A 15,440-nucleotide genomic window follows, 5' to 3' on the forward strand; every position below is an offset into this window, starting at 1 on the left:
GAAAGATAGGAAAGGAAGTAGAGAGGGAAGGGGAAAGGAAGAATAGGAAGGAAGTAAAGAGGAAAGGAGAAAGGGAGGAAGAAAAAGGAAAGGAAGAGAGAGAAAGAAAGAAAAGGGAGTAAGGGAGAGAGACAGGATAGGAAGGAAGGAAGGAAGAGATAGGAAGCGAAAGAAAAGGAAGAGAGGGAGAGGAAGTGAGAGAAGCGGGCAGGAAGAAAGGAGGCAAGGAAGTAAAAAGAGGGATGGAAGAAGGAAGGAAGGGAAAGAAGGGAAGGAAGGAGGGAAAGAAGTAAAGAGGGGGAGGGAGGGAAGGGAAGGCTTTGGTTTCTTCTGGGCTACTTCGTTGGGCGGCCAAGAAGGGCTTGTTCAGCCGCTCAGGGGCTTCCATTCTCTCAGGCCCTCCTCACCCCACTCCTCCCTCCCTCCCTCTCTCTCTCCCCCCCCCCAACCAGTTTCGGCAACCCGGCCAGCACGGTCTCCTTCGGCACACTGGCGAGTCAGAACACTCCGACCTTCGGCACCCTCTCCCAGCAGCCGACGGGTTTTGGCACACAGAGCAGCGGCTTCTCCGGCTTTGGCTCCAGCGGAGGAGGTAGGAGATGGGGGGAGGGAAGGGAGGAAGGAAAAGAGAAAGAAAGGAGGAAAAGTTGAAAAGGAGAGGGAGGGAGGGGAGGAAAGAAAGAAAGGAGGGAGGGAGGGAGGGAATAAGAAAGAAAGGAGGAAAAGTTGGGTGAGAGAGGGAGGGAAGAAAGAAAGGAGGGAAGGAAGGAGGGAGGAAAAGAGAAAGAGGAGGAAAAGTGGAGAGGGAGGGAGGAAACAAGAAAGAAAGGAGGAAAAGGGGTGAGAAAGGGAGGAAAGAAAGGGAGGGAGGAAAAGAGAAAGAAAGGAGGAAAAGTTGAGAAGGAGAGGGAAGGGAATAAAGAAAGGAGGGAGGAAAAGAGAAAAAAGTTTAGAAGGAGTGAGAGGGAGGGAAAGTGGAGGGAAGAAAGAAAAGAGAAAGGAGGAAAAGTTGAGAAAGAGAGAAGGAGAGAGGGAGGGGAGGAAAGAGTAAGAAAGAAGGAAGGAAGATAAAGAAAAGAGAAAGAAGGAAGCAAACGTTGAGAAAGGAGGAGAGGGAAGAAAGAAAGAAAGGAGAAAAAGTTGAGAGGGAGTGGAAGGAATAAAGGAAAGTAAAAAAGGAGGAAGGAACAGAAAGGGGGGAAAGGAGGAAAAGTTGAGAAAGGAAGAGGGAGGGAAGGAAAGAAAGTAAAGGGAAAAAGGAAGGAAGGAAAAGAAAGAAAGGAGGAAAAGTTGAGAAAGGAAGAGGGAGGGAAGGAAAGAAAGGGAAAAAGAAAGCAAGGAAAAGAAAGGAGGAAAAGTTGAGAAAGGGAGAGGGAGGGAAAGAAGGAAAGAAAATAAGAAAGGGAAAAGGAAGGAAGGAAGGAAAGAATTTGAGACATGAATGTTCAGGGTGTCGGTGAATTCTAGTGCTCCTTAAGGCATGAAAGTTGCCTGGGTGACTTTGGGCCAGTTACCAGCTGACAGCAAGTTCTAGTCCAGCCTTAGGCACGAGGTCCTTCCCTTTCAGCCCATCCCACCTCACAGGGTTGTTGTGCAAGAAAAACAGAAGGAGGGAAGATTATTAAGTAGGTTTCCCCACCTTGAGTTTCTCCTAGAGAGAATAAAGGTGGCCTCAAATCAAATCAATTGGGGGTTTCTTATCTGGGAAGCGTTTTGAATCCTGTCTTTTTGCAAAGTTGTATGCCTTCTTTTGACCCTTCCCCAGTAATCCTTTTTTTTTTCTCCCTTTTGTCCATCCTTCTTTTTTCCTTCCCCTCCGTAGGATTTGGCTTCGGATCGTCGAATGCGTAAGTCCGGATCCCCTGCCCTCCCGTCTCTCTGTCCAGTGGCTGCTTTTCCGTACCCGAGAGCTTCCTTCTGGGGATGAAAGATATTAAAAAGCCCTTAATCCCGCTGATTTTTTTTTAATCAGCGATGCCGGCTTTGTTGGATCTCCTCTCTCTCCTCGCAAGAGCATTAATGGAAAAGCTGAGGATCTGGGGGACGATCCTCCCCATCACACACTCCCCCCCCTCCGGAGTTATCATAATAAAAACAACAGAGTTGGACCATCGGGTTTTGATCCACCGATGTTGTTGTTAGCTTTTTTATTCATTAAACATGAAACAGTCAACTTGAACATTCAAAAACGTATCACAAATACCATTGACTGATTCTAATGGGTGTTGTTGTTGTTGTTGTTGTTATTATTATTATTATTATTATTAATTCTCCCACCTTTTAGATCCAACACGGGATTCAGCGGCTGGAGAAGCTGAACGCGCAACGGGCCTTCCACTATTCTGGGACTTTCCTTTTTTTAAACGTCGCTTCCTCCAACTTTTTATACCGAACCAAAACAGAAGAAACAAAAAAAAGAGGAAAAAAACCCCGATTGCCTGTTCTTTTTTTTTTTTCCTTTTTGTTTTGTTTTCTTTTTTCCCGTTAATGGAAATGTCGCTCGGCTTCGCTAAATAAAGCTATTTTGTCTGCTGGTCTTTGAATTCCGCCTTGGCAAACTTCAAAAGGGCAGAGAGGGGTTGTTGGTTATTATTATTATTATTATTATTATTATTATTATTATTATTATTATTATTATTGTCAGTACAACACAGCAAACGAGATCACTATGCTGGATCTCGTATTTCATCCCCAGTCGGGCGCTTCCCAAGCACCTAGGACTGCGGGATGTAGCGGCGAATTATGTGTGCCGATCCCAGTAAAGCAGCCTTTTGCAATTGACAGATGGAGATTTTGTCAATTCCAATGGTTTTCAAATGTCCCCTGAGATCCTTTGGCCCTGGCCCAGCGTGCCAAGTACTATTGTTGTTGTTGTTGTTGTTATTATTATTATTATTATTATTATTATTATTGTCAGTACAACACAGCAAACGAAATCACTGCTGGATTTCATATTTCATCACCAGTCGGGAACTTCCCAAGCACCTAGGACTGCGTGATGTAGCGGTGAATTATGTTTGCCGATCCCAGTCAAGCGGCCTTTTGCAATTGACAGGTGGAGATTTTGTCAATTCCGATGGTTTTCAAATGTCCGCTGAGATCCTTTGGCTCTCCGCCCAGCGTGCCAAGGACCACTGGGACCACTTTCACGGGCTTATGCCAGAGTCGTTGCAGCTCGATTTTTATTATTATATTATATTATTAGTAGTGGTATTAGTATTATTAGTATTATTTTGTTTTTAATGGGGATCCTTGTTGAAGGAGCTTTGGGTTGGAGGGGAATCCTTTTGAGATCTGCGTTCTCTTGGCTGATTGGTTTACTCAAGATTTAAGGTCCTCAAGGTACAACCTTAACGGATTATAACGTATGGCAGCCATAAAGCAGGCTGTTCCCCTGGAGAACAGCTGGACCGGCTACTTTTATTACCTTTCTTTCCCCGGCAGTGGTTTTTAGTGAATGCCATGATCGATCAGGATTCGACCAAGGTCCCTTCCAGCTCTATTCTATTCATTCATTCCTTTATTAAGTGAAACGTGGTTTGATATGGACCCAGTTCTCCTTAAAAGACTTGGAATACATTTATTTATTCCACGTATAAATACAAATGTATAAATAAATGTATTCCCTTATTTACTTATTTATTTATTTACTTATTTATTTACTTTATTGCTTGCTTACTTATTTATTTATTTACTTATTTATTATTTACTTACTTATTGATTGATTGATTGATTGATTGATTGATTGATTGGCCTTATATGCCACCCTTCCTTCTCCAAAGACTCAGGGTGACTCACAACATATAAACATATTTACTTATTTACGGCTCATAACATACTTACGGTACTTACTTACTGATTGATTGATTGATTGATTGATTGGCCTTATATGCCACCCTTCCATCTCCAAAGACTCAGGGTGGCTCACAACATATAAACATATATTTATTTACGGCTCATAACATACACTTCCTTATTGATTGATTGATTGATTGATTGGTTGGTTGATTGGCCTTATATGCCACCCTTCCTTCTCCAAAGACATATAAAATACAAAAACCAGTTCAGAAGTCCAATATTTAAAACAATCTTAAAGAACAACCATTTTAAAATCGTGCAGCCCTACTCCGAGGCAAGATGTTGGAGGGCATGGCTGGTTTTTTTGCAAAAATATATATATATATATATGCAGTCAGACGATTGCAAAACCTTGCAAACGGCTGTAAATATGACCCTAGTTGCAAAAGGCATGAAATAACATTCACATGATTGCAGGGTTGGGGGGGAGGGTAACAACTCAGGGCAGTTCATAGCAAAACAAACAATATGCATATCTAAAAAAACCAATTAATGTAGCTAAATATGCTGATTCTGTAAAACTGCTTAGAGGGGGCTGTAAAGCACCGTGAAGTGGTTTATAAGTTTAAATGCTATTGCTATCCATCCTTCCTTCCTGCTAGAATGCAGTATTGCAGTTTAATTCTGCCAATTGTCAGCAATTCACCACTGGCTCAAGGTTGACTCGGCCTTCCCTCCTTCCAAGGTGGATAAAATGAGGACCCAGATTGTTGGGGGCAAGAGGCTGACTCTATAAACCGCTTAGAGAGGGCTGGAAAAGCACTGAAGCGCCATATAAGTCTAAGTGCTATTGCTATCAGGGGATGGAAGGAAGGAAGGATAATTATGGGAAAAGGAAAGATTCAGCATCCAGAAGGCAGATTTTTATGTATTAAATTATTTTTATTTTTAAATATACTTTATTAGATTATTTTAAAAAACAGAAAAGGAGGATGGGAATACAAAAAAGAAAAGGGGGATGGGGTAAACAGTATTTTTATACAGGGACTTATATATATTATTGTATATGCATTGCAAATATGTCTATATGTAAATATGTATTACATTATTATTTATTAGATTTATAGCCTGCCCTTCTCACAGGGCGGCTTTCCCCATTTTCCAAAATCATGAGGACTAGAGTATTTTTCTTTTTTTTTAAAAAAAAAACAAAACAAAGATGCTTACAATTTTCCTTTTGTGGCAATGAAAGGACCCCGGATTCCTTTCCCTAAAAATAGCATCCCGGAGAAAGGATACCTCGCAAGGCCCCCGTGAAAATCAAGACCTGAGCCGGAAGGAAGGCTGCTTTGTGGCATATCTTGATTTTTTTATTTTTCCTCCCTCTGTCCATTGCGATATTGCAGGCTGCTCTTTTGCAGGAATTTTTTTGGCTTTATTTTCCCACCCCACCCCCCCCTCATTTGAGTTTTATTACGGGAGACAGCTGTGGCAGCTGGCTTTTTATCTTCCTAATGGCATCTATTAAGAATCTTTTGCATGTGGGCTATTTCGGGTCGTTCTTAACCTTCGGTATCTTAAGCCCCCTAATCGGTTTTCGGGGACCCTCTGAGATCAGAGCTAATAATAAACTAATCACTTTTTTTTCCCCTGACCCTGGTTATCTCTTGCATTTATCCACTCCTGCCCCTCTCTGAAGCCACTTTCTAAAGCATTCGCTGGCTGGGGGATTCTGGGAGTTGAAGTCCAGATATCTTCAAGTTGCCAAGGTTGGGAGACACTGGCATATACAAAAAAACAGAACAATAATATAAATCCAATTAATACTACATTAAAAACAACCATTAAGTTCTATTAAAGCTGGTTTAAAAGAAGGTTAAAAAACCTATCAAACCAATGATTCAACACTCATACTTGAAATATTAATTAAATTAAGTCTTGGGCAGAGTTCCTTCAATTATTATTATTTATTAGATTTGTATGCCGCCCCTTTCCGTAGACTCGGGGCGGCTCACAACACAATAAAAACAGTTTATAACAAATCTAATAATTTACAATTTAAAATATTAAAAAAACCCATTATTAAACAGACATACACACAAACATACCATACATAAATTGTATAGGCTCGGGGGAGATATCTCAGTTCCCCCATGCCTGACGACAAAGGTGGGTTTTAAGGAGTTTGCGAAAGGCGAGGAGGGTGGGGGCAGTTCTAATCTCTGGGGGGAGCTGGTTCCAGAGAGTCGGGGCCGCCACAGAGAAGGCTCTTTCCCTGGGGCCCGCCAACCGACATTGTTTATTTGACGGGACCCGGAGAAGGCCCACTCTGTGGGACCTAACCGGTCGCTGGGATTCGTGCGGCAGAAGGTGGTCTCGGAGATATTCTGGTCCGATGCCATGAAGGGCTTTAAAGGTCATAACCAACACTTTGAATTGTGACCGGAAATTGATCGGCAACCAATCTAACCATCTCACACCTTTCCTCCTTCCTCGCCAATAATTATTTTTTAATTATTATTTATTAGATTTGTATGCCGCCCCTCTCCGGAGGTTTAGCATCACCCCTTTCCTACCTGAAAGCGAAGGCACAGCTGGGTATTTTAACACACACAACCACACCGGCGGCTGTGTGGCTGAGGCCTGCGTTCCTTTCTGCAATCGTTCCCGGTCCAGAAATTGGAACAAGCATTCCAGTCTGGCAGCTGGTTCCTCGGCTAAGCTGGCTGGGATCCAGTTATATCGGCGAACAGTTAATCTCGGCTATGGACCCCTTGCCCCCCCCCTCTCCTGTTAGTATCTCTGGTACGCAAGATCAAATGGCGTTTGTCCAGCAGAAGAGAATAAATCTGCATTTTGTTTCTTTTAAATTCACAAGCCTTCTCTGGCCACCTGTCCCCTACCAAGACTCCAAGCAACCCACAAACAATCCATAAAACATCATTACAAATACAGGTCTCCTCGACAATTGGGATCAATTTCTATCGCTAAGCAAAGTGATGGTTAAAGGGAGTGGGGTTTGATTTTACAGCCTCTGACCTGGTTGTTAAGTGAATTATGATATTGACAAAATTGAATGGGTCCAAAGACAGGCTACAAGATGGTGGAAGGTCTTAAGCATAAAACGTATCAGGAAAGACTTCACGGACTCAATCTTTTTAGTCTGGAGGACAGAAGGGAAAGGGGGGACACGATCGAAGCATTTAAATATGTCAAAGGGTTAAATAAGGTCCAGGAGGGAAGTGTTTTTAATAGGAAAGTGAACCCAAGAACAAGGGGACACAATCTGAGGTTAGTTGGGGGAAAGATCAGAAGCAACATGAGAAAATATTATTTTACTGAAAGAGTAGTAGATCCTTGGAACAAACTTCCAGCAGACGTGGTTGGTAAATCCACTGGACCTGAATTTAAACATGCCTGGGATAAACATAGATCCATCCTAAGATAAAATACAGGAAATAGTATAATGGCAGACTAGACGGACCAGGAGGTCTTTTTCTGCCGTCAGTCTTCTGTGTTTCTATTCAAACCACAGCTTACTAGCCCAGGTGTACCCTGACTGTTCTTTAGAAGGTCAAGCCCTGAAGCTGAAATACTTTGGCCACCCAAGGAGGAGGACTCCGTGGAGAAGGCCCTGATGTTGGGAAAGATGAAAGGCAGAAAGAGACAGCAGGGGAGGTTGGAAGGTGTCATCAATGCAACGGAGGTGGACTTGGGCAAACTCCCAAGAGAAAGGAGAAGACAGGAAGACCTGGCGTGCTGTGGTCCATGGGGACACAACTTAGTGATGGAGCAACAACAAGCATTTGTTTCATCGGACCAGATTACTTGCAGGACTGCCTTCTGCCGCATGAATCCCAACAACTGATCAGGTCCCACAGACTCGGCCTTCTCCAGGTCCACATCAACTAGACAATGTTGCTTGGTGGGGCCTTCTCTGTGGTGGCCCCGGCCCTCTGGAATCGGTTCCCCCTGGAGATCTGTACTGCCTCCACCCTCCTCGACTTTTGTAAGAGTCATCAGGCTTGGGCCGATTAGACCTTAGCCCCCTGGCCGACGAATGTTGTATATGGTAGTTGTTTGAATGGGTATGATTGACTTTTAATATAATTAAGGATTTTAGTTAACCATGTAGTTTTTATTTAATTGGTTTGATTTTATTGTAACTTACTGTTTTTCATATGTTGTGAACCGCCCCAAGTCTTCGGTGAGGGGCAGAATAGAAATCCAATAAACGGGTGGGTGGGTGGGTGGAGATAGGTAGGTAAATAGATGATAGATAGATAGATAGATAGATAGATAGATAGATAGATAGATAGATAGATAGATAGATAGATGAGAGAGAGAAAGATAGATAGATGAGAGAGAGAGAGAGAGATGAGAGAGATAGATGAGAGAGAGAGATGAGAGAAAGATAGATAGATGAGAGAGAGAAAGATAGATAGATGAGAGATAGATAGATAGATAGATAGATGAGAGAGAGAGAGAGAGAGATGAGAGAGATAGATAGATGAGATAGATAGATAGATAGATGAGAGAGAGAAAGATAGATAGACAGATGAGAGAGAGAAAGATAGATAGATGAGAGATAGATAGATAGATGAGATAGATAGATAGATAGATAGATAGATAAAATTTTAAGGTCTTCATTCCCAAAGCACGGATTGAAGTCAGTGCTTCTTAAGACGAGAACCCAGCAAAAAAGATTCACAAAGAATCAGACACAACTTAAAACGAAACAACCACAAAAGCTGCAGGTGTGGCTAGTACCTGGCGCCCAAACCAAATTGCATCTTGACTTCCAGGTCCTTTCGGTGTTTCTCGCTGACCCAGAAAGACGGAAGGAGAACCGGATGATTTTAAACGCACCAAGAAAACATTCCAAGCTTTTTGTCAACTATCGGTCTATTTTGACCCTTTGTCCTATTCTTTTCAATCCTTCTGTTCTCTTAAACGTCGCAAAGGAGCCGGTGTTATCTGGCGGTTGTCGACGGCGGCCCAGCCACTGGACATCTTGTGTGGGCATTCGTCACGGCGACAAAAATAGACCTGCGCTCTAGCCAAGATTGCTGACTCTCAAAATGCTCTGCGTTGTTCGCTCGGCCTCCCAACAGGTTTGAGCTACAGAGAAGATCCTGGTTCTAAACCCTGCGAAATATCTCCAAGCTGAACTCCTACAGGTGCAACCGAGACAGATGTTGGCTTAAAGTCTTTTAACCGGGTCACATATAGTATGTCGCAGTATGACATGCATACAGACTGGAGGAACCTCACTTAGCAGCAGTGACTGTGAAAGATCAAGGAGTCTTGGTGGATAATCAACTAAATATGAGCCAGCAATGTGCTGCAGCGGCTAAAAAGCCAACACAATCTTAAGCTGCATCAACAGAGGGATACACTCCAAGACTAGGGTGGCATCGGACCAGAATACCTTCGGGACTGCCTTCTGCCGCACGAATCCCAGCGACCGATTAGGTCCCACAGAGTTTTGCCTTCTCCGGGTCCTGTCGACCAAACAATGTTGGCTGGCGGGACCTAGGGGAAGACCCTTCTCTGTGGGGGGGCCCCGACCCTCTGGAATCAGCGCCCTCTACTTCTAATCCTTCCCCCAACTAACCTCAGATTGTGGCCCTTTGTTCTTGTGTTCACTTTTCTATTAAAACACTTCTCTCCTGAACCTTATTTAACCCTTTCACATATTTAAATGTTTCTATCGTGTCCCCCCTTTTCCTTCTGTCCTCCAGACTCTATAGATGGAGTTCATGAAGTCTTTCCTGATCAGTTTTATGCTTAGGACCTTCCACCATTTTTGTAGCCCGTCTTTGGACCCGTTCAATTTTATCAATATCTTTTTGTAGGTGAGGTCTCCAGAACTGGACACCGTATTCCAAATGGGGTCTCACCAGCGCTCTCTACAGCGGGATCACAATCTCCCTCTTCCTGCTTGTTATACCTCTAGCTATGCAGCCAAGCATTCTACTTGCTTCCCTACCGCCTGACTGCACTGTTCACCCATTTTGAGACTGTCAGAAATCACAAACCCTAAAGTTGAATGTGTTTGGGACTAGCCCTTCTCCACGTCCATCATTTCCCTCCCCGATATCTCTGTGAGATGCAGCCAGTGACCCTTTAGTGACCCTTCGAAGTTATAACATCGCTGTCGACCATTTTTCATGCAACCCAGAGGGTCGTTAGTTTATGGAATTCACTTTCAGAAGAGGTCGTGACAGCTGTCAGCCTGGAGAGCTTCAAGGCAGGATTAAACAGATTCATGGATGCCAAGCATATAGATGGTTATTGAAACGGGTGTCCAAGTGCTGCCTCTATGTTGGTTGAGGCAGGCAGGGTTCCCTTGAGTACCACTTGTTGGGGGTCAAGGGAAAGGGAGGGTCTTGCCTTCTCCTTCTGCTCAAGATCCCCATGGACAATTGGTGGGCCACTGTGTGACACAGAATGCTGGACTTGATGGGCTTTGGCCTGATTCAGCAGGGCTCGTCTTAGGTTCTTAACCATTGGGGTTTCTCCTGGGTCATGGGATCAAAATTCAGACCCCTGGCAATCGACTCATATTTATGATGGTTGTGGCATCCTAGGATCACGTGACCTTCCAACAAGCAAAGTCCATTGGGAAGCCAGCTTCCCTTAACAACCCTGCTGCTAACTGCCACAATCGTGGCCAAAAAACCGGTCATAAAGTGAGGCAAAACTCGTTTAACAAACATCTCCCTTAGCCACAGAAATTTTGGGCTCGGACTGTGGTCAAGAGCAACTGTATTTGATTTCCCCCCTCCCCTTCCTCTTTTTTTTTGCACAAATAAAATCACATCGGTCCATTTCTCTTTTGGGAAAAAAAAATGCCGTTTAATTTTTTTGCTCTTTTTAAACATTCGTGGTTGTTTTTTTAAATTTCCCTAAAAGCAGAAATATTCCTCTCTTCTTTTTTTCATCTTAACCTCTTTTATTATTTCAACACTTCTTTTTCAGTGCCCATTCCTGGTACTTTAAAAAACAAACCCACACATACACACAGAGTAAATTCACAGTATTTTTGCCAAAGGGGTGGGGGAATGGTTCTTATTGCTGAATCAAAAATCCAGGGCAGAAGGTTGGTGGGGGGAAGTAGACAGGGCCAGTCCCGTTGTTCTTGAATGTCTTTACTTTTCTCCTGATGAAAGGGCTCTTCTTTTTCCCGTAAACTCCACCTTCCTTCTGAATTCTTTGGCCCTTGTCTTTTGGTGTGTGTGTGTGTGTGTGTGTGTGTACGAGTGAGTGAGTGAGTGAACTGGGTCTGCTCGACAAGCCCAAATCAAAGACTATTCACAGTGATGCAGTGATGATCCCTCTTACCCAGAAGAACAAACATGGTTGAACCTCATCTACTAGGGCAGTGATGGCGAAGCTTTTTTTCCCTTGGGTACCGAAAGAGCATAGGTGTGCACTATTGTGCGTGCACAAGTGCCCCTACCCATAATTCAATGCCCGGGGAGGACGAAAATAACTTCTCCAGGCTGGAAATGGACGGTTTCCCAACTGGTGAGTCCAGTAGGCTCGTCTTTCAGCCTCTCCAGGCTCCAAAGGCTTTCCTGGAGCCGGGGGAAGGTACAAACACCCTCCCGCATCCCCCTGGAAGCTCTCTGGAAGCCAAAAACGCCCTCCCAGAGCCTCTGTGTGAGCCAAAAATCAGCTGGCTGGCACAGACATGCACGCTGAAGCTGTTCTAGGGCAACAGCTCGTGTGTCTGCAGATATACCAATACATGCCACCTGTGACACCCATGCCATAGGTTCACCATCACTGTACTAGGGGTTCCTCAGATGTGTCAGCTTGACCACGCGTGGACTTTGACTCCCAGAATTCCCCAGCCGGCGTGCGCTAAGGGGTAGCAGGAGGCCCATCACACCCAGCCAACCATGTCCAGATTGAGGTCAGCCTCTGCTTCCTGAACTTCCTGACAGAGAAAGGCAATTGTTGCGTTCTGTAGCGTTCTGAAGAACCACCAGCCGCTTTTTAGGAAGGAAACCATGGTGAGAAACACCTCCATTGTTTCCACAGCAGATCCCATCACACTGACCGGCTGGGGATGATGACAGCTGGAATCTCCCATGAGGAAGACCTCAGATGTCCTAGCCAGTGAAGGACTGCCATATTCAGCACTACTGGTGCACCCTCCGAGGCCGTCACGGGACGAGATTTGACTTATGTGCATGCGCAGCCAACCGAAATCTTATGTGAGGATGCACGCGAGAGTGAGATTTTGGCAATTTTCGGCAATATTTTTGCTTCCACGCATGCACAGAAGCAAAAAATTGGTGAACATTGCCGAAACCTCACTCCCGCGAGCGTCTTCACCCAAAATTTCGCTTGCACGCATGTACCAGAAACTGGAAGCTCAGCTTCCTGGCACACACATGTGCCAAGGAGCTGCTATTCTGGTTTCCGGCACTCCACATGTAAAGACCAGCTGTCTGGCGCGCCTGTGCACACCGGAAGCCGGAAGAGCAATGTGCAACAGCTGCCGTGCCTAGAGAGATAGTTCTGCATGCCACTTCCAGCACATCTGCTGTAAGTTCCCCATTACAGTGATAGACCAAGCCTGGAAGAATAAATTTAGGAGTATTGAGTGCATCTGAGTGGACAGAATTTTGTAAGAAACACAGAAGCAGCCTTCAAGTATTACGCAGTCAAGGACTGAGAAGACATTGGTTTGGCATTGTTTCAGAAGACGGAACAAGAGATTGTGAGAGCTTAAATCACAAAGGAGATGTTTTGGGGCTGAACATCAGTAAATAAGTCCTATCGGGAGATGTTCACAACAGAGGCCTCAAGAAGAACCGGAAAAACAGATAATCCAACATCCCTCCCAAATTTGGAATTGGAAACAGGGAGAAAATGGAAGAACAGGACTTTTGAAACAGAGTTGTAGCCAGTTGGTATAACCTGGTCCTCTCTAAAACCTGGTTGTTTTCTTGCAGATGTTTCCTTACCCAACTAGGTAACATCATAATAACTAGTTGGGGGAATTGCCTCCTGTTTATAGACAATGTCTCTGCACTTGGTTGTTTTCTTGCAGATGTTTCATTACCAAATTAAATATTATCCGTGCCAGCTGGCTTTAAACTCCCCTGGAGTCTTTTGCCAAGAATATGGTCATTTCTGACTGCTACGATGTTGTGTGAGACACCTCTCTTGCGCACATTATGTGCAGAAACAGCATTGCAAAGAACCAGCTGGATTTTATTTGATTTTTTTAAAAAAGAATGCACCTAGCCCAAATACTTTTTGCCTCTGAGATCCAGCCCAGAAGAAAAGCTAACCATGGTTTCCCAAGCTTTGCAAAAAAGACGCACAAACCAGCTTCCTAAGATTTCCCTCCTTTATACAGTGATACCTCGTCTTACAAACGCCTCGTCATACAAACTTTTCGAGATACAAACCCGGGGTTTAAGATTTTTTTGCCTCTTCTTACAAACTATTTTCATCTTACAAACCCACCGCCGCAGCTGGGATGCCCTGCCTCTGGGCTTCCGTTCCGTTTTTGCGCTGCTGGGATTCCTGAGGCTCCCCTCACTGGGAAACCCCACCTCCGGACTTCCGTGTTTTTGTGATGCTGCAACAGATGTCCGGAGGTGGGGTTTCCCAGTGAGGGGAGCCTCAGGAATCCCAGCATCGCAAAAACACAGGTCCAGAGGTGGGGTTTCGAGGACTTCAGTGTTTTTGCGATGCTGGGATTCTCCTGCTGGGATTCCCCTGCAGCATTGCAAAAACACAGAAGTCCTGAGGTGGGGTTTCCCATGGAGGGGAGCCTCAAGGGAATCCCAGCAGTGCAAAAATGGGCACTTTGGTTGGCAAAAGGGGTGAATTTTGGGCTTGCCCGCATTCATCGCTTTTCCATTGATTCCTATGGGAAACATTGTTTTGTCTTACAAATTTTTCACCTTAAGAACCTCGTCCCAGAACCAATTAAGTTTGTAAGACAAGGTATCACTGTACTTCCTCACTGCAATATCTCCCTGTGTTTTCCACAGGCATCCAGAGAGCTTCACACCCCTCTGCGTCTCTAGCAACACAAACCTATTTACCGTTAGATAATTAATTTCTGAAATAGCCAGGAGGCATAAAGACGGTGCCTGGAGGATGTGCTGAAAATGCAACGAGACTCTTTAAATTAAACTATGCCCCCTCATACCTCAAATCAGCATACAATTTGCCAAATTAATTTGGCTGTCCGTGATGCCAGGCTTTAAACCGAGTTCTGTTCTTGCAAATCCAACTCTCACCGAAGAGCCTTAATTTATAGATATATGCAGGCAGTCCTTGACTTAATGGCCACATTTGCGTTTTACCAAAATGTTTTCAACCTTCCTCGCCACAATGGCTAAGTGGATCTGACTTCGTCGACTTTGATTGACAGAAAGTCTCCCTAGGGAATTGCATGGCCCTGGTACACCACAATCGTCATGAGTCAGTTTTAAGTCGAGGACTACTTGTAATATCCATTTCCCATCTTGAGATCTCCCTGTGGTGCCCTTTCCAAGAACCTAGATATTTGCGGCTCTCAAAGGTCAGCGATTTCCCCTGTGTCTATCCTGTCGATCGCCTTCCTACTTCCAGCTGGAGGCTGTGAACCTCAACAGAGAGGCAGGGGGAAATATCATTCTTTCTTTTCAAGGAGCAAATATTCTTGATTTTAGATCTTTCCAGCTCCGATCACAGCCCCGATAACTTCTCTTATCTAGCTAGAAATATTTATCTGCTTCAACACTTCTCAAAATCCCAAGGCCTTGTCAGCAAACGTGCAATAAACCACGTTTAAGCCGGTGTTTCTGCATTCACACTGGGGTGGGGTTTTTTTATGATGTTTCCCCCCACACACGCTCTTTTCCTTGGGCAAAGGAAAATATTCTGTGCCTTTTGCATTCTTCTGTAACATTTACCCAGAAGGAAGTCCAACTTTTTGTTTAACACTTCCAAAATTCATTCATTAATTCAGACTCTGTTCTCGGCTGGTTTGCATCCATTACCCTACTTTCTACTTGGGCATAGTGAACAGTAAATTATTTTTAATTCATTCTGCATCCTGGATCTTCGTTCTTCGCCTTAAAACAATAAACGTCGGCTTTCAACTTTGATTCCCTCCCTTTTTCTATTTTTTCTTTTCTTCCCCCCACCCCACCAATAAAAATATAGGGCTTTTTCGCTCTGTGCAAAAAAATCTACAATCTCAGCTGTGCTTAGCATGAAGCTGTAAAATGGGGAAAATTCTAAATGGAAGTGTCGTTGTGATTATTTTTAGAGGAGAAACAGTGAAAAAAATAAATAGGAAACGATAGAAAAGAACAACTGGAATCAAATCTTGGTCAGCAGGAGCCACTAAGTGGACAATGGGATGAGAGACTGTGTAGAAAAGAGTTTGGCTTTCTGCCACAGGTAGAAGTTCAAATGGTGCTGTTTGAGATGAACTCAACCGGTGCCATTTCAGCCTGCGTTCAACCCCAGGACAGAAACAAGGCTGGGGGTTTTTTTTGGGGGGGGGAGAGAAATTGGGTCTTTTTAGACCGTTCCTATCCCCCCTAAAGCTTCTGCCACAGGCATTAAAAAGAAACAGAGAATACAATTCCTTGCTGGGACCCAAATGCAAATGT

At 44.2% G+C, this 15,440-nt stretch overlaps 1 protein-coding gene across 1 annotated transcript in view; it reads left to right on the forward strand.

Annotated features, from left to right (window-relative positions):
- Window positions 1–2,543, forward strand: part of NUP214 (nucleoporin 214) — a 66,965-nt gene extending 64,422 nt beyond the window's left edge. The window contains 3 exon segments of the mRNA XM_070758485.1: window positions 453–592; window positions 1,823–1,847; window positions 2,285–2,543. Of these exon segments, the coding sequence (XP_070614586.1) occupies window positions 453–592; window positions 1,823–1,847; window positions 2,285–2,318 (199 nt within the window). The 3' untranslated portion in view covers window positions 2,319–2,543.
- Window positions 2,544–15,440: the final 12,897 nt, after the last annotated feature.

This window comes from Erythrolamprus reginae, chromosome 8 (assembly GCF_031021105.1).
Source record: "Erythrolamprus reginae isolate rEryReg1 chromosome 8, rEryReg1.hap1, whole genome shotgun sequence".
NCBI lineage: Eukaryota > Metazoa > Chordata > Lepidosauria > Squamata > Dipsadidae > Erythrolamprus > Erythrolamprus reginae.